The 24533-nt window shown below is 40.0% G+C and overlaps 1 protein-coding gene across 3 annotated transcripts in view; it reads right to left on the bottom strand.

Annotated features, from left to right (window-relative positions):
- The window catches only part of DYNC2H1 (dynein cytoplasmic 2 heavy chain 1), a 384528-nt gene that overhangs the window by 115013 nt on the left and 244982 nt on the right, over nucleotides 1-24533 (bottom strand). For all 3 annotated transcript variants that reach the window (XM_037889977.2, XM_043529611.1, XM_043529618.1), the window contains 3 exons: nucleotides 22787-22862; nucleotides 20167-20378; nucleotides 19126-19230 (listed from right to left, as the gene is read on the bottom strand). In XM_037889977.2, coding sequence (XP_037745905.1) covers nucleotides 19126-19230; nucleotides 20167-20378; nucleotides 22787-22862 — 393 coding nt within the window. The remainder of the gene's footprint in view (nucleotides 1-19125; nucleotides 19231-20166; nucleotides 20379-22786; nucleotides 22863-24533) is intronic.

Below are 24533 nucleotides of genomic sequence, written 5' to 3'. Positions count from 1 at the left end.
ATCATAACCACCAAATCAAAACTGTTCAGAGACACCTTACTTGACCTCCTTTGTACAAGATTTGGTGCCACTATATGACCTTTGTTGCAACAATGGTCTATACGGTCACAGTTCATGTCAATAACGTCACACAGGTATTGACAGTAAAGTCTTTGTTTTATGAGGCTATTCCCACTCTTACCTGGTAACCTCTCTGAAATAATGATGGAGAGGCACATTTGCATTTAAAGAACAGATACTTGCTAGGAAGATCTCTATGCACCTATTTCTCCATTTTGCATGCCTATGTCACTAATTACTCTTTCAGATGTTCTGGAGAAGGAAAAAAAACCAACAACTTTGTTTTGTTGAAGCTCTTCCACCTCTGAAGCAGACAATTCTCTCCCTTTGAATTAGATGGGAAGGAGGAGGAAGAAACATGATGCTTTGATATCTTTTTAACAGATATACATTTCTTTGAGTATTAAAGGGTACAACGGGCTTCACATAACATTTTTAGGAATCTCCTTTTTCAGCAGGGACAGAGCACATGTTTAAGGTAATTTAAGAAGGAATAACCCTTTTTCTTCCTCATCTGTGGAGAAGGGGCAAAGGAAGGTGACTAGTTCTGAGTTTTTGTGCTTCCAAAGTACTTGGTAGGTGGGAAAAAAAAGGAAGGATGCCAACTTCCTTTTCCAGAGATCATGTACATAGATGTTATGGAATATTAGAGTCCAAAGTGGTCACTTACCCATATCCAAAGAGTCCTTATACCTAGAGATCACAAATATTTTTGGATTTAAAAGCCTGAGCTGTGGTGAGACTACCATCTGTGTGCCGTTGGGACCCACCATCTGCCCAGACTCTGACACAGTAATGCTAAGACAGGGCACTTGGCATCCGTAGAAGCCCTTTCCCAACAGGGCACATTTCTCAGTTATAAGGCATATGAACTTAACATAAGAACCCAAGAATGGCCATAATGGGTCAGACCAATGATCCATCGAACCCAATATCTTGTCTTCTGACAGTGGCCAATGCTTCAAAGGGAATAGACTGACAGATGCTTCAAAGGGAATAAACAGAACAGGGTAATCATCAAGTGATCCATTTCCTGTCATCCAGTGGAAAGCTTCCAATATTTTGAAAAAAAATATAGTGGGTGGGATTTTTCAAAGCACTGATTTTTTTTCAATTGGGATTTGTGCCCCTAAATTCAGAGATTCTGAGGCCAGAAGGAACCACTCTCATCATTTAGTCTGTCCTATTGTATAACACAGGCCAGTACGCTCCCCCAAAATAATTCCTAGAGCATATCTTTTAGAAAAACATCCAATCTTGTTTTTAAAAGTATCAGTGATGGAGAATCCACCATCACCCTTGGTAAATTGGTTCAAAGGTTAATCACCCTCAATTTTAAAAATTTACTCATTATTTCCAGTCTGAATTTGTCTAGCTTCAATTTCCAGCCACCGGATCATGTTATACCTTTCTCTGACAGACTGAAGAGCCCATTATTCAATATTTGTCCCCAAAGTAGATATTTATAGAGTGTAATCAAGTCACCCCTTAACCTTGTCTTTGTTAAGCTACATAGATTGATCTCCTTGACTCTATCTATATAAGACACGTTTTCTAATTCATTAATCATTCTCATAGCTCTTCTCTGAACCCTCTCCAATCTATCAATATCCTTCTTGAATTGTGAACCCCAGAACTGGACACAGTATTCCAACAGTGGTCACACCAGTGCCAAATACAGAGATAAAACAAGCTCTCTACTGCCTGTAGCGATTCCCCTCCTTGTGCAATCATGGGATCACAACAGCCCTTTTGGGCACATGTTCACACTGGGAGATCATGTTCAGTTGACTTTCCACCATGACCTAGAAATCTTTTTCGGTCCCAGCTTCCCAGGATAGAGTTCCCCATCCTTTAAGTATGGCCTATGTTCTTTGTTGCTAGATGTCTACATTTACATTTAGCCATGTTAAAACACATATTGTTTCTTTGAATTCAGCTTACCAAACGATCCAGATCGCTCTTTGTCACTGACCTGTCCTTCATTATTTGTCACTCCCCCAATTTTTATGTTATCTGTCATTTCTCTCAGTGATGATCTTATGTTTTCTTTCAGGTCATTAATAAAAATGTTAAATAACATAGGGCCAAGAACCGATCCCTGCAGAAGCCTACTAGAAACATACTCACCTGAGGCTGATTCCCTGGTCAGTTACATATTGAGACCTGTCAGGCAGCTAGCTTTTGATGTTTGCCATATTAATTTTATATTGTTTTAGTTTTTTAATCAAAATGTAATATCAAGTCAAATGCCTTACAGAAATCTAATTATATACATGAACACTATTATCTTTTTCAACCAAACTTGTAATCTCATTAAAAAAAATCAAGTTAGTTTGACAGGATCTATTTTCCATAAACCCATTTTGACTGGCATTAAATATATTACTCTCCTTTAATTTTTTATTAAATCCCATTATCTTGCCTAGGATCAATGTCAGACTGACAGGCCTATAATTACCTGGGTCATCATGTTTACCTTTTTTAAAAATTGGCACACCATTAGCTTTCTTCCAGTCTCCTGGAACTTCCCTAGTGCTCCAAGATGTATTAAAAATCAACAGTAACAGTCCACTGAGCTGCTCAGCCTGCTCTTTTAAAACTCTTGGATGCAAGTTATCTAGACCTACTGATTAGAAAATGTGTAACTTTAGTAGCTGCTTGTAGCGGGGTGGTCACCCGCTCCGGCCTTAAAACAGCCCAGGAGAGGGCTGTGGCTGGGAGCAAGCAGTTCCCAGGCTGATTGGGGAAGCAGGCGCAGCTGTGACCACACCCCAATCAGGGTTCAGCTGGCCCTTATAAGAGGGCAGTGGGCCAGGAGCAGACAGAGTCTCCTCTAGCTGTGGAGGGAGATGGGCCTGGCTGCTGGAGAGCATACCAAAGTACCTGAGGCAGAGCAGGGCTGGGGGAAGGCCAAGGGAGCCTGGAACCCCCCACGCTGCAGGCCCAGTGTAAGGCCGGATAGGTATTGGGGTTGCAGGGGACAGCCCAAAGGTAGGCAGAGGCAGCAGGTCCACACCCCCCTTGCCTGTGATGATTGGCTTATATACTGCAGTCCGCCCCAGTGTGCGGGGGCTCAGTGGTGACTGGCAGTAGCCAAAGACTGAGGCGAGGTGGGGATAGTGGGTGGGGTCTCCTGGAGAGGGGAGACCCAGAGACTGTGGGGGTACTGCCAGGGGACAGCATACTGGGTAAAAGAGGCACCGGGGTCTGGGAGGGACACGGGGGCCAGCAGCAAGTGGGACACCGGCCTGCAGAGGGCGCTCCAGAGGCTGGAAGAGCTAATTTCCTGAGAGACCAGCTGGAGACGCCACAGGGGTGAGTCCCGCCCCATTACACTGCTGTTTAAAATCCTCCTGAGAAATCACTTAGGCACTCTTAAAAATCCCTCCCAATATACACAAACAGAAAAACAAAACCAACTTTTGAATTAGCAGAACATATTTTTAAAAACTGTTAAGCACAATGTCAATTCTACTGCTACCACTAGCTGGTAGGATAAGAACTCTTGAAATGCATGTCATACCAATAGTTTGACTCCTTTTCCAGTACCTATACATGATACTGAACTATTAACAGGTTAATTCCAGCTAGACATTTCTAGCTTAGTCCCGGGAGATAGAAGAGCGGACTCAAATATCATCAAGACAGCCACCTAAAACATCTAATACACTTAATATCAGAGACCAAAAGAGAACTTGTATGTTCATGGAATCACATCATATTGCTATAACACTGCAATAACACTTTTCCAGACTACAGACATCAAACAAAAATCTAGACTAACATGTAGGTTAAAACACATACCCAAAACAAAACAAAAAACAAAACAAAACCCAATAGACTGTCAAACCTCAGTATCAATTCAGTATTACACAAGCACACATGTACCTGACATCCTATATCTTTTCCTTGGTTTCTTCTATGAGATTCAAACTAGTTTAAAGTAGAATAAATTGACTTACATTGACAATTATTTCAGACTTGAAACTATTAAAATAACTCTCCTCAATAATACATCCAACCAAGATACGGTCTCCAAACCAGAATGGACTGGAGAACAAATATGTGAACTAATATCAAAATCTGAAAATGAATTGCATAAATTCAGAAAAGCAGGCATATCAAAAAATTGACAGCCTCTAAATGGCTCAGAATAGTGATGCTAGAGAAATAACAAAATATAAAAGAAAAATAAAAGAGAAATATGAAACAGAATTTCTGGGTATAATAAATATCTTCAGGCCAGATAAGATTAAAATTCACAAAGCGCGACATCTCTTACCGGGAGATAAATCCAATAGAAACAAAGCCATCAACACCCGAGAAATCACCAACAAAATGAAATCAACCTCCCAAACTTTGTAACTAGGACATATCATACTTTTTTTGGGTGGAACACCCATATTTTTTGTCATACGTAAAAAAGTTATAGCAAATATTTGACATATGATACATTGATTAAACCCGTACCTATTATCTAAAGAGACATTTTCCCCAAAATGAAGAAATATTTATTCAGAATATCAATAGGAGGAAGAAATATGAATCACCACACTACTGAGAAAAGGCCAGTAGTTACTTTGCTAAACAGAAGTCAAGAAGTTTATGGAATAGATAAATATTTAGGTTTAGATATTTGGAAGTATTTGTCTTTAGCCGATAAGATACTTATAAAAGTGATTAATCATCATAGCAATAGTGGTTCTTCTCGATTACTGTTTGTGTGGACCCTCACCCTTGGGAGCTGTGCTCCCATGACATGCAAACTTGGAATCTTTTAGCCATACGTCCTTTGGGATTGTCTATGAACCCTCCCTTACGTCATACACTAAAATCTGAGGGTATAAATGTATGTGGCCCCAACTGTCCCATAACTCCTTTCAGTATTTCAAGAATCCACAGTCAATACAGTAAAAAAGCAGAGAATGTGGGCCATGATATCCTTATGAAATACACTGTACTTCAAAACAGATTGTCTGGTTTCCTTAAACCTGGGGAGGCCTAGGAGACCTGGATAGGGTAGAAATTGGGAGAGGATAAGGTCCTCTACCGTTATATCCAATAGAGGTGGCTGTATCCAAGTACCAAGGGACCTTGAATCAAGACCCATTCATGATGGCAGTGAGACCGTCTCCTGGTCCCTCAGGCCAAATCTCTACCAATAGAGGCTCTGGTGCCAAAGACTGAAGCATGAAAAGAGAAAAGGATTCCTGCTAGGGTCAACAAGGAACAAATAATAACATCACACAGGTGTTCAGTTCTCCCTTGGGTTAGAGGAAGCACCAAATGGGGTCATTGCTGGAACCTCCACATCCCTCAGTGCTGAGGGTACTATTCCAATTTCTCTTTGCCCTGGAAAGACCTGGACACAGGACCATGACTCCCCAGTTGTTCAGTACTGATTATGGGCTAAAACACTCTTCATTGTGCACTATACAGAAATATTTCATTCTCTTTTACAGGGTTCAATTGTGCCTTGAAGTACTCTCCCCTGAGCAGGGGATAGTGTGGAGACACAACCATCCAATGGATCTCAGGAATTGCACAATGAGCTTGGTGACACATATGGTGTGAGCACCCATTTACAGCATATTCACACTTGTGTCCTTGGTTAGGTCTACTCCATGCTTCCTCCCTGCCTCCTTTAGAGTGTCTTGTGTACAAAGGGAGTTGTCCCAGCAGGTACGAGGGAGAACTCAGGGACCGCAACTGTGCCCGAGTGATGTAAAAAGGAGTCAGAGGGTGGGAGTAGCTATTTACAACCCTCCACTACTTACTCAGCCATAGAAAAACAGAGCATGATCTGTACCACACTGAATAAATAATACCTGCATGCCTACTCAAGGCTAAAAATTATGTCCAAATACCTAGGTACATACCCACTTTATGAATAAAAACCTTAACAACTACTTGTGGATTTATCAGTTTATAGCAATGTAACATTGTATAAAATACTTGTGTTCTTAATTGTATAATTGTATAACCTTAATGTCTGTCTAAAACTTTTTTATGAGTACTTTTATGAAGGGGTCAGTGTGGAAGTAGAAGAGAAATTCATTTGCGGTAAAACAGCAATACTTAGATAATATAGATTTTCAATGTCTTCATTATTATTTCTTTATTATAAAAAAAATGTTATGGTGTTCAGTTTAACTCTGTAACCTTGCTGATATCCAAATAATCCCCTTTATTTCCTCTTCCCCCAACATACACAGATGCTACACTGCTTACCCTTGGAGGATGTTATACATTATCAGAACTACACATGGCTTCCTTTTGAGCCCATCAGTGCCATTCCTTAAATTAATATAAACATTTCCTCATCTCAGGAGCTGAGAGCATTCCCTATGCAGCACTACTGGTCCTTGCCAATAAAGGGAATGAGAAAGAGGTTATAAAAACTATTAAATGCTCAGATTGACTAGCAATATTGAATATGATCAAAACTACTCATGTACCTCACAAAAGAGAAATTTAATGTTTATGTGAAAATGCAGCCTTTGCTTTTGAAGTAAAGCTGCTTAATGCCCTATAAATCACTTTCTTATATAAGCATTAGTAATATAGTAGGACATTTACAGTGAAGATCCCTTGACTCTGCAGTATGCTGCATTGGGCTGCAGCAAATCTCTATCTTCTACATCACAAAGTCATGCTGCAGCACTAAGAACTTTCTAAACTAAAATATACTAAGGTGTAAACATTCTAAAAATGACTGTGTGATATTCCCAGAAAGCCAACATAAAGCCAACACTTTTATTAATCTCCTACATGTCCTGGCTTTTGTTAGAATGAGAATTTTATAAAATACAATTAGATACCAATTAGCTCACAGACTCACTTCAATATTTACTGTTTATTTAATAAATTACAATACTGTACTGTCTTAAATACTTGTTTAGAACAGCTCTGAAACAATGAAGCATGGGATATAACAATTTCTGATTTAAAAATCAGCCTAGAATGAAGACTTTAAAAAAAAATCTTTTACTTAAATCAACTGGCAACAATTTTGACATTTCTCTTCTATTAAATCTAAGGGATTACAAAATACCTCATTTAAGAAAAATACTGCCCCCCACTTAAGTGGACTCACACTGTGGCTCTCTTCACAGCAGGGCAGAGGGACGCTGGTGAAAAAAAGCAAACTAAGCAGCAGAGCAGGAGTGTTAGAAACCACTACTCAGCATAAGGCAAAGAAAATGTGTATGAAACTCCAACTCATTTCTGCAGTGAAAATGAGGTTAAGGGACTTTCATCTTTCTGCAGTTGATGGTAATGGCAAAATGGCTAATCCAGATGGTGGCAGCATCTTCCAAACTTCCTCACTTTTATGCCTCTCTTACTCCATACTTTAACTCTGGAGTGAGCACAGAAGAGAGGCTGCACTAGAGGTCACTTTCAGTTTGGTAGGCATACAACCAGCAGCTAACTGCACAGCTGCTAGTTATAGAAATTGGATAGGATTTGGGTCAGTGTGATAACATCCCTTTTTAGTAAAAACTCCTATTTGGACTACTTGCACTTCCCAAACTAGAGGAGCCAATATGATGAGAAACAATTATATGTTAATCAATATGCAGTTGAAGAAAACAATCTTTTTCCAGTAAAATACACAATTGTTAGAAATTCCCTATATTTAGTGGCTCAGCCAAAGATGCCACAACTATTCTGAGAAGATCTGGTTGTAAGATCTGCCAACACAGGATATTCAAAAGGGTCTGTTGTCATAAAGTGACATTGAACAAACTGTTCAGAATCAATACTATAATTAGAAAGCAGTAAACTGGGAGGGAAAAAAAATCTTATGTTTGCACATCTTTCCTCAAGTTTGCTAAAAATAAGACTACCATATTCTGCTTCCTGTAGAATGGGAACAGATTTCTAGCAAAGGCCCAATCATGCTATGAATATTAATGACATTTTGAAAGAACTGTATTTCAAACATGGGTATTTTACTAGATATGTTTTTTTATTTCAAAAATATAATTATTTCCACTTATAGATAAGGAAAAGACACAGAGCCAAATTCAGTCCTGGTGCAAGTTAACATCAATACCTAATTTGGACACAACAATTTGGAAAATATGATATTATAATTTGGGAGTTCCTGAGCTCAATCCACTAGATTATACACTTCTCATATACCTATTAAAGCACTCTTTTGTATTTTGTTGATTGTAACATGCTTACATAAAAAGAACTGCTTTAAAATGTATGTATGCCTAGATGTGATCACAAAAGGGATTAAATAAAAATTCTTACATTTTAAAGCCGTTCCTGCAGGACCCAGGACATAGACCACCAATGATTCCTGCATCAAGCCCATAACTTCTAGCTCAGCTACTGCACATCTTTAGAAAGACATGGAATCCTGATTTAAAGACTTCAGATTATAGAGAATTCACCATGTGCCCAGGTAAATTGTTCCAATAGTTAATCACTATTAAAAATGTGCCTTATTCTAGTCTGAAATTTTTCTAGTTTCACCTACCAGGCACTGAATCTTGTTATGCCCTCCAATATCAGAAATCTTACAGACCATGATCAAGTCATCTTTTAACGTTCTTGTTGATAAACTGACTACACTGGGAATTTTTAATCCCTCACCTGGTTTCCCAATCTTTCTTGTAGCTTTTTCTGAACCCTCGTTAAAAAAAGGATGTTAACCATTTGAAGGGTAGAAACCAGAACTGCATTCAGTTTTCCAGTAGATGTCTCACTAATGCCATATATAATGTTAATAACACCTCCACACATCCATATTCCCCTTATACATCGTAGTCACCAAATTGCATTGAAAGGCCATGTTCAATTGATTACCTACCATAACCCCTATGTCCTTTTTGGAGTCACTACTTTCCAAAACACAGTACCCTTCATACGTAAGTGGGGACCTAAGTTCTTGGTTCCTACATGTGTATCTTCACATTTAGCTGCATTAAAACACATATTATTAGTACTAATATATGAAGTATGGTACTACAGAGGGGCCAACTGAGCACGGGACAGCAGTATGCTAGGCACTTTACAGCATAGTAGAGATGTTGTTCAAGTGAATCCCGTTTACCATATGATCCTTATCTATCTGCAAATCTGACGTGTCATTATTTACCACTCTACTAATTTTTTTTATCTGCCAACTTTACCAGAAATCGATTGTTTTTTTTAAAAAATGAAGTTGTGACAAATATTGCAACCATATGCAGCGTCTTTGGGGACAATATTGTATTTTATGTTTAAAGCATTAAAACCTTTATATATATATTGAGATGGGCCAGACGGTATAAGACATGGGAATATTCATAGCCCTTTGTACCAATACACGTGATATCTGTGTGTATGTTCCTGACACACTGGGCGGGGGCTTTCTGCAGAAAATTGGATCATGAAGAGGTGATTAATGCAAAATCCCAAGGCTGGCTACACAGATACCCAGCCCTGGAAGCCTGACCATCAGGAGAATAGGGACAGGTACAGTTTAACTTGTTTTCAAGAGGCTGAGAAGAAAAGGGTTTGGGGTATAAATGCTGAATTCAAACAGACTCAGGATCTTTTTGATTCAGCAAACTGATAGGACCCTTTTGTCCACAGGGAACCCAATCCTGCTTGAAGGTTTGGAAGGAGTACAGCCTACCACGATCACATATGGAAGATGGGCAATTTCTGTTAAGTTTAATGTGCATGTAAATTTATTATTTTTATTGCTTCTATATGCTTTTGTATTGAATGAATGCATTCTGCTTTGAAAGAGCTGTGTGATCACTGGCAAAGACACTGTCCTTGTCCTTGGAGCGAAACTAGGGAGAGCCGAGGGCTGGTGGTTGTCAGATCTGCTTGGAATAATCATAGTGAATTGCAGACTAAAGAGGGGTTATGAGTCCCTGCCCATAGAGAGGTGAAGGTTACAGGTCTGAGATCTGAAGTGGGTGCCCTGGAGGAGGCCAGGGTGTGTGTGTCAAAGATGCAGTTAACCCCAAAACTGTGTATTGCATTCCAATGTCTGACTTCTCACCCAGATTTTTTTTGAATGCCAGAACAATGAAAATGCATATTAGGGACCAAAAATTACCTCTAATTATTAGGCTGAAACCACCAAATTGATTCCACTTGTGAGACAAAACCAGTTTGATCCATGCCTTCAGAGATGATGGATATGGGCATCACATATTTGGAACCAGGAATAATCAACCGAGGCATGTGCCTAGGGCCCAATTCTTGGGTGAGGGAGAGAAGGGAGCATCCTCAGGGGCACTACCACCTTGTGTGCCAGGTTGCAATGACACTAACTCAAATTTGGCTCCACCCCCCAATCCCCCATGATGATGGAGAGATGTCAGGGCCAAACCTGAGTAGGCAGTGAAATGACCAGAACTGCTCCTCCTTTCCACAGCCATGGGGTTCTCTCCACTCTTCCCTGGGGCCTGCCTGGCCTCACCTCAGCCTGTATCCCCTCTGCTCTGTCCACAGGACTTGCTCAATGACAGCCTCAAGACTTGCTACAAGTATGGGGAGCTGCGGTGAGTGCCTGCACAGGGGAGCTGGCTGGGAGGTGGAAATGAGGGGTTTTGCTTAGGGTTCAGTGATAGGCTAATCCAGCCCTGGCCAAACTACAAATTGTTTTTAAAAAATGAGGGTGACCTCACTTCCCCCATTTACCAGCATAACCTGCTTTCTATCCAGGTTGAGGCACAGCCAGCTTTCATCCAAAGCTTCATTCCAGAAGACATTGGGAAAAAGTGCTCCAATGAATTATAGAGTAATGATCATCAGCCACACACTGCAGGTAGCAAGCCCACACCACTTCACTATCTCCCTTAGTAGTCTGACAAAACAGAACTTTGTTGTTCTTTCTCTAGCTAGGTATAAGAGAGCATACTGATCAAGTTTGCAGATGACACCAAATTTGGTGGTGAAGGGGTTGCCAATACTTTGAAGGATAGAGCTAAAATTCAGATAATTCTTGATAAATTGGAGAACTGGGCTATAGACAACAAAATGAAATTCAACAAAGACAAATGTAAAGTGCTACACTCAGGGAAGAAAAACCAAATGCACAAAGACAGAACAGGGGAAAATTGGCTTGGCAGCAGTACTGCAAAGAAGGATCTGGGAGTTGTGGTGGATCATAATCTCAACATGAGTCAGCAATGCGATGCTATTGCAGAAAGAAGTAATGCAATATTAGGTTGCATTAGCAGAGGCATAGCATGCAAGTCACAAGAGGTGACAGTACCACACTACTCGGTGCTGGTTAAGAGTCAGATGTAGCACTGGGTCCAAATTTGGTCACTAATCTATAGAAAGGATGTGGAGAAATTGGAAAGGATCCAGAAGTGAGCAACAAAGATGATAGAAGGGATGGCATGCAAGCAATATGAGCAAAGTCTTAAGAAACTGGGTATGTTTAGTTTGGAAAAGAGAAGGTTAAGGGGGATATGATAGCGGTCTTCAGATACTTGAAAGGCTGCCATAAAAAAGATGGAGAAAAGTTGTTCTTTTCTGCCACAGAGGACAAGACAAGAGAAAATGGGTTCAAACTATAGCCCAGTAAATTTAGATTAAATCTCAGGAAAAATTTCCATTGTCCTACTGTTCTTACAGTTAGGAACGGATTGCCTCGGGATGTTGTGGAAGCTTCTTCATTGGAGGTTTTCAAAAGGAGACTGGATAGCTACCTGTCTTGAATGGTTGAGACACAACAAATCCTGCAGCTTGTCAGGGGGTTAAACTAGATGACCCCTGCAGTCCCTTCTAACCCTACAATTCTATTATTCCATGAGAGAAGCCTCAGGGCAGACAGACACATATTTCTGTGCTCTAGTTCCTCAGAAAACAAACAAACAAACCAGAGCCGCTTGGGAGAAACTGCTAATGCTACCATTTACTACAGGTATAGCACCAGTATCTTGTTGACAATGTTACAGGCAACTGACAGATCTAAAAGAAGTAGTGTTTGTACAACACTTAGCACAATGGGTCCCCCACCACTGTATTAAAAATAAGTAATCAATATTTGATCTTTGTTGATAATTAGAAGGACATAATTGACCAAAAGTCCAGTTCAAACTCTAAGATGTATCCAAACCTGAAACTAGACTGATAGAGGTCAATGAAAACTGTGGATTCAGCTACTGCCACAGCTTTCTTGCAACAAGTACAGCAAATAAACTGATCTTTTTTTGTTTGCTGGCCAAACTGAAAAATCCAGAAAAGAAAAGTGTTTAGCTTCAAACTAAAACTGAATTTTCAGTTTTCTCTTGACAAAACAATCAGTCAAAAAAGTATCTCTGGAGGATGTTAAATAGAAGCTACTAAAGATGGACATTTTAAAACCAGCAGGTATCCAACAGCTTGTATCCAAGAGTTCTTAAAGACCTGGCTGAGAAGCTCACTGGACCATTGATGTTGCTTTTCAACAAGTCTTGGACACTGGGAAGTTCCAGAAGACTGGAAGAAAGTTATGTTGTGCCAATGTTTTAAAAGGGTAAATGGAATAACTGACATTGAACCTGGGCAAGATAATGGACTAGCTGACGCAGGACTCAATTAATAAAGAACTAAAGGAAAGTAATGTAATTAATGCCAGTCAACATAGATTTACGGAAAATGCATTGTGCCAAACATTGAATGGGGTGTGTTTCTATTCCCACGGGGATTGTTTCTTCACCCTACACTATTAAATGTTATCATCAATGACTTGGAAAAAAACATAAAATCATCATTGATAAAATTTGCAGAGAACGCAAAAATTGGGGAAGTGGTAAATAATAAAGAGGACATGTACTGATTCAGAGCTATCTCGATTGCTTGGTAAACTGAAGGCAAGCAAACAATATGGCTAAATGCAAATGTATATATCTAGCAACAAAGAATGTAGGCCATACTTACAAAAGGGGGGCTCTATCCTGGGAAGCAGTGACTCTGAAGAAGATTTAGGGGTCATGGTGGATAATAAGCTGAACGTGAACTCCCAGTGTGACACTGTAGTCAAAAGAACTAAAGTGATTCTGGGGTGCACGAACAGGGTAAGCTCAAGTAGGAGTAGAAAGGTTATTTTACTTCTGTATTTGGCACAGGTAAGACCACTGCTGGAATACTGTGTCCAGTTCTGATGTCCACAATTCAAGAATAATATTTGGAAAGGGTTCAGAAAAGAGCCATGAGAGTGGTTAAAAGATTCTGGGAGCATGTGCAATTCCATGGGCAAGTTAATGACAGAAAGTAAGGAAGGTGCTATTTGAGTAATAAAAATTTATAGAATCATAATTTCAATGGTGTCACGGTCTACGGCATGGCCGGGGGGACTCACTGCCCACCGTGACTCCCAGCTCCAGGTCCTTTAGATCAGGGGTTCTCAAACTGGGGGTCAGAACCCCTCAGGGGGTCGTGAGGTTATTACATGGGGGGTCATGAGCTGTCAGACTCCACCCCAAACCCCGCTTTGCCTCCAGCATTTATAATTGTGTTAAATATATTTAAAAGTGTTTTAATGTATAAGAAGGGTCACACTCAGAGGCTTGGTATGTGAAAGGGGTCACCAGTACAAAAGTCTGAGAACCCCTGTTTAGATAATACAATGTAATAAAAAATGGGTCAAGTTGTGTATCATTCAAAAGCCCTTTCTCCCACCAAAAACAAAGGCAGCAAACATGACAAACCTAGAATAAATATGCAGATATATATTTGAGAAAATGTTTAAAAATAAACATTTTAAAATTATACTTTAACACAGCCATGCCAAAAATGCAGCCCCCACAAAGACAAATTGTGGCCCTTGACTGACAGTACTGTTGTCAGATAATGCTCAGAACATTATACCTGATTAATTTTTTTAATGTTACACATTACTATAAATGGAAGGAGTGCTCCAAGTTAATTGGCCATCATCTGCACTTAAAAAAAGCGGTTCAGGTGTATTGATTATCTGCTTTATTTATTAACCAAAAGAGTTGTAATGAGGCACTGGTTCAAACATCAGCATCCAGCCAGAAATTGCTGGAATCCATCTGCAAACTAAATGCACATAGTTACAGAACATAATTAATTACAATCCCAAATTAATTTCTCACAAAATCTTTGTTTTTACGTGTATCTTGATCATTTTCGGCATCAGTAGGGAGAGAGAGTTATGAGAGTAGCTGAATCTTTGGAGAATACTGCTGGGGAGGACTTGGTTAAACATAATGCTCAGTGGCACCTTACATATTACAAGAAGTGCATCCATAAACTGAATTTGGCAAGGTTGGAGAGGAACTACACTGAGTCACAGGAAAAAGTTGAAGAGGCTGGGACAAGTGCCAGCTGTAGGCAAGACTAGTTCCACACTCCAGTGTACATTCCTCTCTCAATGACCTTTTGCACATGATGGAGAGCTGCAATATCACAGATCAAATCAAGCAATTTGGTGAAGCTGAATTGAAAAGAAAGCACAACTTTCAGGATGTTGTGGCAATACATGAAGATGGTTGAGTCTTTGCTGTTCTTTATGCGATCTGTCAGGACTGCTAATTGAAATTTGCACTTCACAGCCGTGGAAGACTTAGTGAAATACTTTTTAGTTTAGATTTAACCAACTGTTCTGTGGTGATCGGCTTGTACCTTGCTGAAATAAGAGGCATAAAAAAGTCTGACCTTGACATATTGGAGGAATTGTGAAAAAAGAAATTGGGTTGTTAAAATGTCACCAGTTCCCTTGTATGCATTTTGTGCAGACGAAGCCCTAAAATACCACTGCTCTATACTGGGCATAAGTCTATTCTTCCATTTTTGTAAAATCATGCACTTGGTGATCATTGCAGCTCTCAAGAACCAAAATCTTTGTGGTGGTGTTAAATCCAATTTAGCAGGTAAATAACCTAGGATATAATTTTCGGCTGAGGTTTGGTTGCTTAACTGCTTCCATTTCAACCATTGGGACTACTCTTGTAAATACTATTCTTTGTGAGTAAAGGTTGTAGAATTGGGCTCTAAATTCTACCGCAATTATATGGCAGATAAAAGATAGGTCAAATTTTTGGCCTAAACTTTTAAAAAGTGAACATTTAAATACCTGATAGTACTCTGACTGTTATGGAAAAAAACTGTTTTATTGTCCTCTAGAGATGTAATGTAAAATAAAATGAAAGCCAAATTATACATACTGCAACATACTACAAATACTTAGATATTTGTAACAAATACTTGAGAAGGAATAATAAAACACCAGTGCTTACACTGGTCTGCCTTTCTGCTGTTAATAGTGTGTTTCAGAGTGCATGCAACAGTCCCTTAATTTATTTTCTATATGGTACATTGAAGCTTGGAAATGAAAAACTCATAAGTAAAACTAAAAGTTCCTCACCATTTTCATGATGAATTTGCAAGCCTACAGTAAATGAACACTGAGTAATTATTCACAATACTAATGGGATTACTAAGTAACTACTTTTCAACATGAATAAGAGTTGCATAATTGGGCACTAAGAGTAAGAGAAGCACAAGAATTTTGTTTTTATGTCAACCCTAAAAACGTCTGGTTATCTCTGAAGCTGCAGTCAACAACAATCACATTCAACTCAGTTGTGCACAATCCTCTATGTCACTGATACTCATGAAAATGTTGTTGGCATATGCTTAATTGAAAACAGAACAAATGCTGGGTAAAATACTCTGTGTGTGTGTGTGTGTGTGGTGCTTAGTACAGTGATGGTACTACTATAGGTAGTAATAATGATAAGAAAATATATTTCACTTTCAAGTTTGAATGCATTACCAACAATGATTAAAAAGCACAATTTAGTGCCTCTACATATGATGAAATACCAAATATCTCTACTTTTATGAATAATTAGTGTTCATTTAGAATTGTCTTGCAAATGTATCATGAAAATTTACCAGCCCAGGTACGAAGTCTACTCAGTCACCTTGTCCCATTATGGTGATGATGAAATGGGAAATTTCTTACCCTGTAATTTCTTTTCTGCTAGCTGTGTCTCATACAATTCTGTGATTCCTGGACTGTTCCCCTCGTCTCTGCAGTTCTAAAGTCTGTTCACTGTTGCAACACAGCTCATTTTGGCCACACCCCCTTCTCCAGCTTGCCACCAGAACAATTCATATAATATGCAAAAACTTAGAATATAATACCAATAACATTAAAGTCACCAAGTGAACTATGTGCAGTAAGCTATCCAGCCGACTAACTGGAGACATATAAAAAATAATGTTGTTCCTTGGCTAATAAAGCCATTCCAGGTTGGGTAGAATTTTGAGAGATATTGCTAGCAGAAAGGAAATTTTCCCTAGTACAACTAACTACATATCAGTTCTGTGATGCATGGGAAGTATTGAGCAGTAAATATCAAACAGGGAGGGATAAAGAAAGACAAATAGAGAAATTTTCCCTTGAAAGTAAATGCCTGAATGACAAGTTACTTTTGCAATAGTGCATGCAGCACCTTTGTTCAGAAGGAAGCATCTGCAGAGGACAGCAAATCCACTTTGTAATGTTTAATAAAAGGTATTGCTCGAAGATCATGTTGCTGCCTTACAGATTTCTTCAGCTGAAGCACAAGTTTGTTCTGCCCATGATATCACCAGAGATCTTGTATAGTGTGCCTTGATTACTTTTAGAATAGGCTAGTCTGATGGCTTGAATGCCTCCACTATGCACAACTGAATTCATTTGGCCAGAGATAGCTTGGATGCCCAAAGACCTTGGCACTTTTGGTGAAAGGGCACAAATAAAGAGCCTGATCATCAATTCAGTGCGCTTGAGGTAAATCTTTAGTGCTGTACATACACCCACATTATGGTCCGTGTTTTCAGTAAGATGCTGTGGATTTGGACAGAATGATAGAAGAATCATGCAAGAAATGGAAAAACGAATTCACCTTTGGTAAGAAAGACTGTGGGAGTCCTTAGAACCACAGTGTTATCATGAAGCACATCATGTGGCTCTTGCATGGATACAGCTGCTAACTCAGATTCATCTAGCTAACATGATAGTGATCATAAAGTAGATTTTGATGGATAGAATAGTATGACCATTGCCTACAGGGTAGGTTGTTAGGACTTTTAGTACCAATAGTAGATCCTACTTAGGAAAGTCTGGTCTGCCTTCTGGTATAGCCAGTCTGACTGCTCTGAGAAATCTTGAGACTTTAGGATATTTGGCTAAGAACCTCAGAATCTTGCTTGTAAGTCACTGCTTATGACTGCTTAAAATGTTATGGTGCTGGGTTGAAGACCCTTGTCCAAACCATCCTGAGGAAAATCCAGAATAGCTGGAATTCCAAAGTCCTTGGGGTTTGTTTTCTTTTTGGCACCATGAGCTGAACCACTACCAGATTGAGAAGGCTTTTAGTGTGGAAGTCTGTGTAGAGGTCAGCAGAGTTCCAATCACTTTGGAGGATAATCTGAGTGCAATTGATGCTTCACTCCCAAGAGCCAACCTGTGAGGTGGAGAAAGCCTGGATCTGGATGGAGAATGGGACCTTGGTGAAGGATGTCCGTTGTCACTGGTACATACAGTGGAGGTACCAATGCCATGTCTACTAAGTCCAAAAACCATGATGTCCTCTCCTGGCATGGAGCTAGAACTATCAGCTTTGCTTCCCCTCGCCTTATCTTCTGAATCACCATCTCTAGAAGTTGATGTGGTGGGAATGTATAAAGCAAGCCCTTTGGCCACCTGTGTGCAAGAGCATCCTTCCCCAGTGACCTGGGATATGCTTCCCTGCTATTTTGCCATTCACAAGAACAGGAAGTTGCCAAACAGTCTGAGTGCCAGAAAGCCAAATTTGTGGCCAGCACAGAGCCTAAATACGAACTCTTTCCTTTCTCAGTAAAAAAGTATACCCTTTTTGTGCTTCCTGTGGTGTGCGGTATTTTGGGGGGAGGGTCTGCTCTACAGGAATCCCTGCATGGGTGTAGCCATGGTAGGGCATATTGCATCCCGTTTTTATAAAAAGCCTTGACTCCTCTAGATATTCTTCCTTCTGTGTCCTCACACTCGGAGTCCCAGTGCCACTGCTTTTGGAATAGGGTCTCATTCTGAGAAATCCAATTCGCACTGGGAATTAGGGAAGCTATGTAGGAGCCCTACTTTTTCCCCAGGGAGCTGAGGACCCACTTGAAGGGGTTAAAGTTGGATCACTTAAGAGATTTTTTTCTTCTGGCTAAGGTCTTCAGGGTAGGGAAGAGGGACCTGACATGCCAGTCTGTCTCTGAGCCCTGTGCCCTGGCAGTGTGAGAGTCAGCTTGCTGTGAACAGCTAGGACATAGTTCACCCTTCGAAGAGTCTGTAAATGTAGCTGTGCATATAGAGCACTGCTCTGATTTAGCCAGTGTTTGTGGGACAGCCCTGCCATAGCCTGGGAGTGGGGCGATAGAGGATACCAAGATGGGTAACACTGCAGCGGTGGATCTGGGAGGCTGAGACACCTTTGTGCCAATTACCCAATCTAGTGGAAGAGGAGGAGAAGGAAAATAGCTTCATTGCTCACTACTGTCTGAAAAACAAATTAAAAGTAAAGTTGGCAAAGGAAACGTTTGCTTTGCTCCTGACTAGCTACTACCGTGGAGGCAGAATTCTGGTCGCAAGTTGAAGAAGGGGGATAGCCAGTGTGGGCTATGCTGTGATGTTGAACTGCCTCCAGAGCTGAAGAGAGGGGAAAAGACCCTACTTCACAAAATTGTAGGAGACGCTTGGCCATCAAAGCAAGTTATTCGTTCTAAGTAAGTAGTATTTCAAATGTTTACACTATTTAAAACATTAAGTAATGTCTCACAATTAACTCCCACAGCAGAATAGAACTCAAAACATGTGAAGTGACCCAAATAAACATTTTACTTGTATTACCAAATAATTGCAGAAGTTATTTTTAAATACTTCCAACATTCTGAATTTATAATGAACACTACACAAAAGTTTTCAACATGTAACAGGCAACAAACTAAAAATGTCTCAGTGTGATTTGATTTTCTTATGGAAATGCATATTTATGAACAGATGTCTGGTCTCCCGGGATGGTCATATTTCAGATGATACTAACAAGCAGTGCAAAATTTAAAACTTACCAGGGAACTGATCATGCGTTGAGAAGAGCGTGCAATATTGGCAGGCAGGCCAAAGAAATCGGGTTTATCATTTTCTGGAAGGCTTTCAATAATATCACGGTAATCCTACAAAAAAAGGTAGAAAGAGTATAGATAATTGTAAAAGTTTTCTGTGCAATCACAGCTCATGAAAATCAATAGTATATGGTCAAGAGAATTCCAGCAATATATTTTCAAAACAAACTCTCATTTCATAGGATTTATAATTAATTGCATAACAGCATTTTGTGGACATCACTAAAATAGTACCAGCTCTAAAATGAAGAAATGACTTAAGCATATGAACATATGACATGATATACCATAGAAGCTGCTAATATTGAAACACTGTAATGAAATAGAACAGAAATCCCCAATTGCTTCAGTTTACAATCGACAAACAACAACTCCAATAACAGAGAAGCTGTGATTTCACCAGACAAAGGCTCTCTGCAGCACAATTACAAGACTTTCACAGATCAGTTTGATGTATATCCTACATTGCTATTAACACCACTTTTAAAGTTTTTCACTATTTGGAATTTCAGTTTGGAACTATTAGTCACGTCCTTCTTCGTGTTGTAGTCCATTGCAAGATGCTTCCACTTACATTTAAATTTTTGATAAGTTACCATTTATTATACAAAGTATGAAACGTGTGGCATTAAAATATATGGTTATGTGGTGATAGGAGGGGTAGAGCAGAACCAGCTCTGTGTCTAAAAGACACTCAAGCTACTGTTCTGGTACAAGGCATAAAGGCTCATTATGGGCGAGGCTGGAAGGAATATGAAACAGGGTATCTCTTACTACCCCTTACTACCTCTTACTATTAGTGTTATAGGGCATAGTCCTACAGGGACTGAATATCCTTCAGCTCCCATTAATTTCAGTGGGACTGAAGTGTGCTCAGCAGCTTGCAGGAATCTGCCTTTAATTAGTATGTTCATTTGCTAATTTAGTACCGTAAGAAAAAGAACAAGATTTGGTTTCCATGTCTGATAACAAGGCAAGCATACATACCAAAATGCTGCAGGAATTGGGTAGAGAGATGGAATATGGGAAGCTGGTCATCTTCTTGCCCCTAAGATTTAAACCTCCAATAACTCTGGAATTAAAAAGCTGCTCCAGATAGGTCCGAAGGACTCTCATATCGAAGTAATTATCTATGCGACCTCCATAAATAGCATTTTCAAACAGGCCATGCACAAATTCCCACTGAAAATCTTTGGAACCTGTAAATTACAAAATATTACTGTGACATTGACCTTTTTTTGCATAGTGTGATGAACATTTCCTCTTATTACAGTTAACCTTCAGAGAAACAAGGAAATACAAAGAAACCCAGTAAAGTAATACAATCATTACTAAGCAATTTATTTCGTAACTCTAACCAAAAAGTAAAATAAAATAACTGTAAAATGTAAAATATTATATGTTCCAACAGCTGTATTGCAGATGTTCTCAAATATTTTTTCATGTGATAAGAGTGTAATTCATGTGTTTTAAATCCTACCGAATGACATAAATATTGCAGATGTCTTGGGGAACTTTTTATCGTAGACCTCACACATATCAATCAACCCTATTTAGTTGGAGAACAAAAGCACCTTCTCACTAGAGGCCATTCCATATTCAATTGTGGCCTCCTATCTCCTAATCCTTTGTCATCAACCTGTTCAACTCCCCTACCTCCAATGGATCTTTAAGTGTGTTACAGCCATACCACTTTGTGCTGTGATCTCATCAGGCCTCATAAAAAAAGCAGGGTGATTGAATAATACTCTACCATGCCAAAGGAAGACATTGTTACTGAGATGCTGGCTTTCTTATGTGATGTAAAAAGAGGTCCAGGTTATCTGTGATAATAAAAGATCACACAACACTGTGTTTAAAATTAAGGATGTTAACTTTGGTGTTCTGACCAAATTGTATTCAATAAATTACATTCTGCCCACTTAATTATATCCTACAGTTTCAAATAAAATGTCTTTCCCTCTCACTTCTTTGTCCCAAACTACAGAGGAGGGTTAAATCAATGCCGCATTTCATCCAATATGTGATTGTTCAGCATGGGTGAAGTAATTATGGTGAAAAAGAACCTTGAGATTCTTCAAATGAAAAGGTTTGGTATCACACTTAAGTTATTAGTGTTCACACTCAAACTCCAATTACTGCAGGAAAAACTACCCTCAACACAACAGTTAATATCGATGGCCCAAAGTCCCTTGGTAATATATTCAAACTGTTAAGTCTGCATGTACATAGAATGAATTCCAAAAGTACTAGCCACATATAAATCCCATTTAAATCAATAGGAGCTAGAGATATTGAACCCTTTTGAATATTGGGTCACTAGTTTTATTGGGATTTGGAACTTAAAGGCCTTACCAAAAAAACCCTTATATTTTTCATTTAAGAAAGATAAACAGAGGATCCAAATTAGAGCTGTTTGGAACATTTTCAACACAATGAAATTTTGCTGAAATATGCTGTTTTGTGGATGTGTATCATTCAACCAGGGCAGAGGAGTGAAAAGAGACACGCACACACTATAGCCTGGTAGCTAGGGCACTGGCCTGGGATGTGAAACACCCACATTCAAGTCCCGGCTTTGCCTGATTTTGAGTCTCCCACATCCCAGGCCAGTGACTGAACCCACCAGGCCACATACAAGCACGCACGCTTACTTCTGTGATAATGTTCAGAAGATTTTGTTTTTGATCCAGAAATAGAACTGTAGTGGGGTGGTCACCCGCTCCTGCCCTGAAGGGCTTGAAATCAGCCCTGGGAGAGGGCTGTGGCTGGGAGCAAGCAGTTCCCAGGCTGATTGGGGAAAGAAGGCTCAGCTGTGGCCATGCCCCAACCTGGGCTCAGCTGGCCCTTATAAGAGGGCAGTGGGCCAGGAGCATAGAGTTCCCTCTACCTGTGGAGGGAGACGGGCCTGGCTGCTGGGGAGCGTACCACAATACCTGAGGTGGAGCAGAGCTGGAGGAAGGCCAAGGGAGCTAGGGAGCTCTGGCCTGGAAACCCCCCAGGCTGCAGGCCTAGTGTAAGGCCGGATAGGTACTGGGGTTGCAGGGGACAGCCCAAAGATAGGAAGAGGCAGCAGGTCCAAACCCCCCTTGCCTGTGATGATTGGCTTACACACTGCAGTCCACCCCAGTGTGCGGGGGCTCAGTGGTGACAGGCAGTAGTCAAGGACTGAGGCGAGGTGGGGATAGTGGGTGGGGGTTCCCCGGGGAGGGAGACCCAGAGACTGTGGAGGTTTGCCAGCGGGCAGCATCCTGGGTAAAAGGGGCACCGGGGTCCGGGAGAGACACGGGGGCCAGCAGCAAGCGGGACACCGGTCTGAAGAGGGTGCTCTGGAGGCTGGAAGAGCTAATTCCCTGGGAGACCAGGAGGAGGTGCTGCAGGTGTGAGTCCCGCATCGTGACAAGAACAAAAACAGATTTAAAAACCTCTACAGTTGCCACGGAACAGAATTGTCATCCCCCACTCAGCTCTAATTGAAATAGCCAAATTATTAAAAAAATGAATCATTCTATGATCTGCTAATTTTATAAAGATCTGAAATGGAAGACAGTCAGAAATACTGGACTAGGCAAAGAAAGGAATCAGCAATCCTTAAGGAATAACATACCATCAAAGAGTCCATCAATAACGTCATACCCTGCACGGAGATCAGATAAAGAAAATTCATAAAACTTGGTCCAACCCTATCATTAAAACAAACAAACAAAAAGTTAATATGAGTTATGAAACAATGAGCATTAAATGAACATGAAAAAGTAAACAAAAATAGCTGCTTACAGAATATATATAATAGTTAACACCCAGGGGAAAAAAATCCACATCACTGGTTTGAAGCCATCTTTTCTAGGCTGCTGCTCAGAGATACAGAAACAGGCAGCAGAGAGACAATATGAAAAACATCTCTATCAATGTGCTTAATTTTACATAGACATACAGGCTAGATGCCATCAGGTGTATGCCTACTTGTGTAGCAACTGAGAGTTTTTCTATAAAAATGAATATATTTTAAAAATCCTAATCAGCAAGCCTTCTTGAAAATGATGGACATGAGCATGCAACTCTCTCCTTTCCCTAACAGCGCTTGTTGCAACAATGACTCATTGATAATTATGACTAGACACCTCACTTCCTTACTCTCAATGGCTTTTTTGAATTTCAGTTTCCTTTCAGACTTTGATAAGTATGTCTGCTTCTTTTAACCACTGCCTACAACACATGCCAACCATTATACTCCTCATCTTATTTTACCTCTATATTAAGAAAAAAAACAGAAAAAAAAAATGCAGCAAGCCATTAGCAAGCAAGCAATGATGCCTTCAACATGTACATTCTTAATCGCTGGCCCAGTCCTAGATCCTTATTTATTGGAAACTGTATTATTCTTTGTATAGTATTAACATATACTAAGTAATTTACAAACAGGTATAAAGACAAAAAGTACCTGTCCCAAAATGTTTACAAGACAAAGAGGCATATAGGCACAAAGGGGGATATACACCATATATTAAATAAATTAAAAACTAGCTGACTGATAAATCTCAAAACATAAATTGTTAATGGAGATCATCAGCAAATAGCAGTGTTTCTGGTGGGAGTTCAGCAGGGACCTATTCTCACTTCAACACTATTAAAATTTCTAAATTAAATTATCTGGAAGAAAATATAAAATCATTGCTGATAAAGTTTGTAGATACAACAGAGATGGGGGGATGGCAAATAATGATGAGAACGGGTCATTCACACAGAGTAACCTAGATTACTTGCTAAAATGGGGGCAATCAAATAACATGCATTTTAATAGAGCAAATGAAATGTCCTACATCTCGGCACAAATACTGTAAGCCATACTTTTCAGAATGCAAACCGCATCATGAAACAAGAACTCTGAAAAGGACTTAGAGGTCATTAGAATCATAGAAGTTTAGGGTTGGAAGAGACCTCAGGAGGTCATCTAGTCCAACCCCCTGCTCAAAGCAGGACCAACCCCAACTAAATCATCCCAGCCAGGGCTTTGTCAAGTCAGGCCTTAAAAACCTCTAAGGATGGAGATTCCACCACCTTCCTAGGTAACCCATTCCAGTGCTTCATCACCCTCCTAATGAAATAGTGTTTCCTAATATCCAACCTAGACCTCCCCCACTGCAACTTGAGACCATTGCTCCTTGTTCTGTCTTCGGCCACCACTGAGAACAGCCGAGCTCCATCCTCTTTGGAACCCCCCTTCAGGTAGTTGAAGGCTGCCATCACATCCCCCCTCACTCTTCTCTTCTGTAGACTAAACAAGCCCAGTTCCCTCAGCCTCCCCTCGTAAGTCATGTGTCCCAGCCCCTTTATCATTTTTGTTGCTCGCCGCT

Source organism: Chelonia mydas, chromosome 1 (assembly GCF_015237465.2).
Source record: "Chelonia mydas isolate rCheMyd1 chromosome 1, rCheMyd1.pri.v2, whole genome shotgun sequence".
Lineage (NCBI taxonomy): Eukaryota > Metazoa > Chordata > Testudines > Cheloniidae > Chelonia > Chelonia mydas.
Note: the sequence above shows the minus strand (reverse complement) of the source record. Positions and strands in the feature narration are given on the sequence as shown.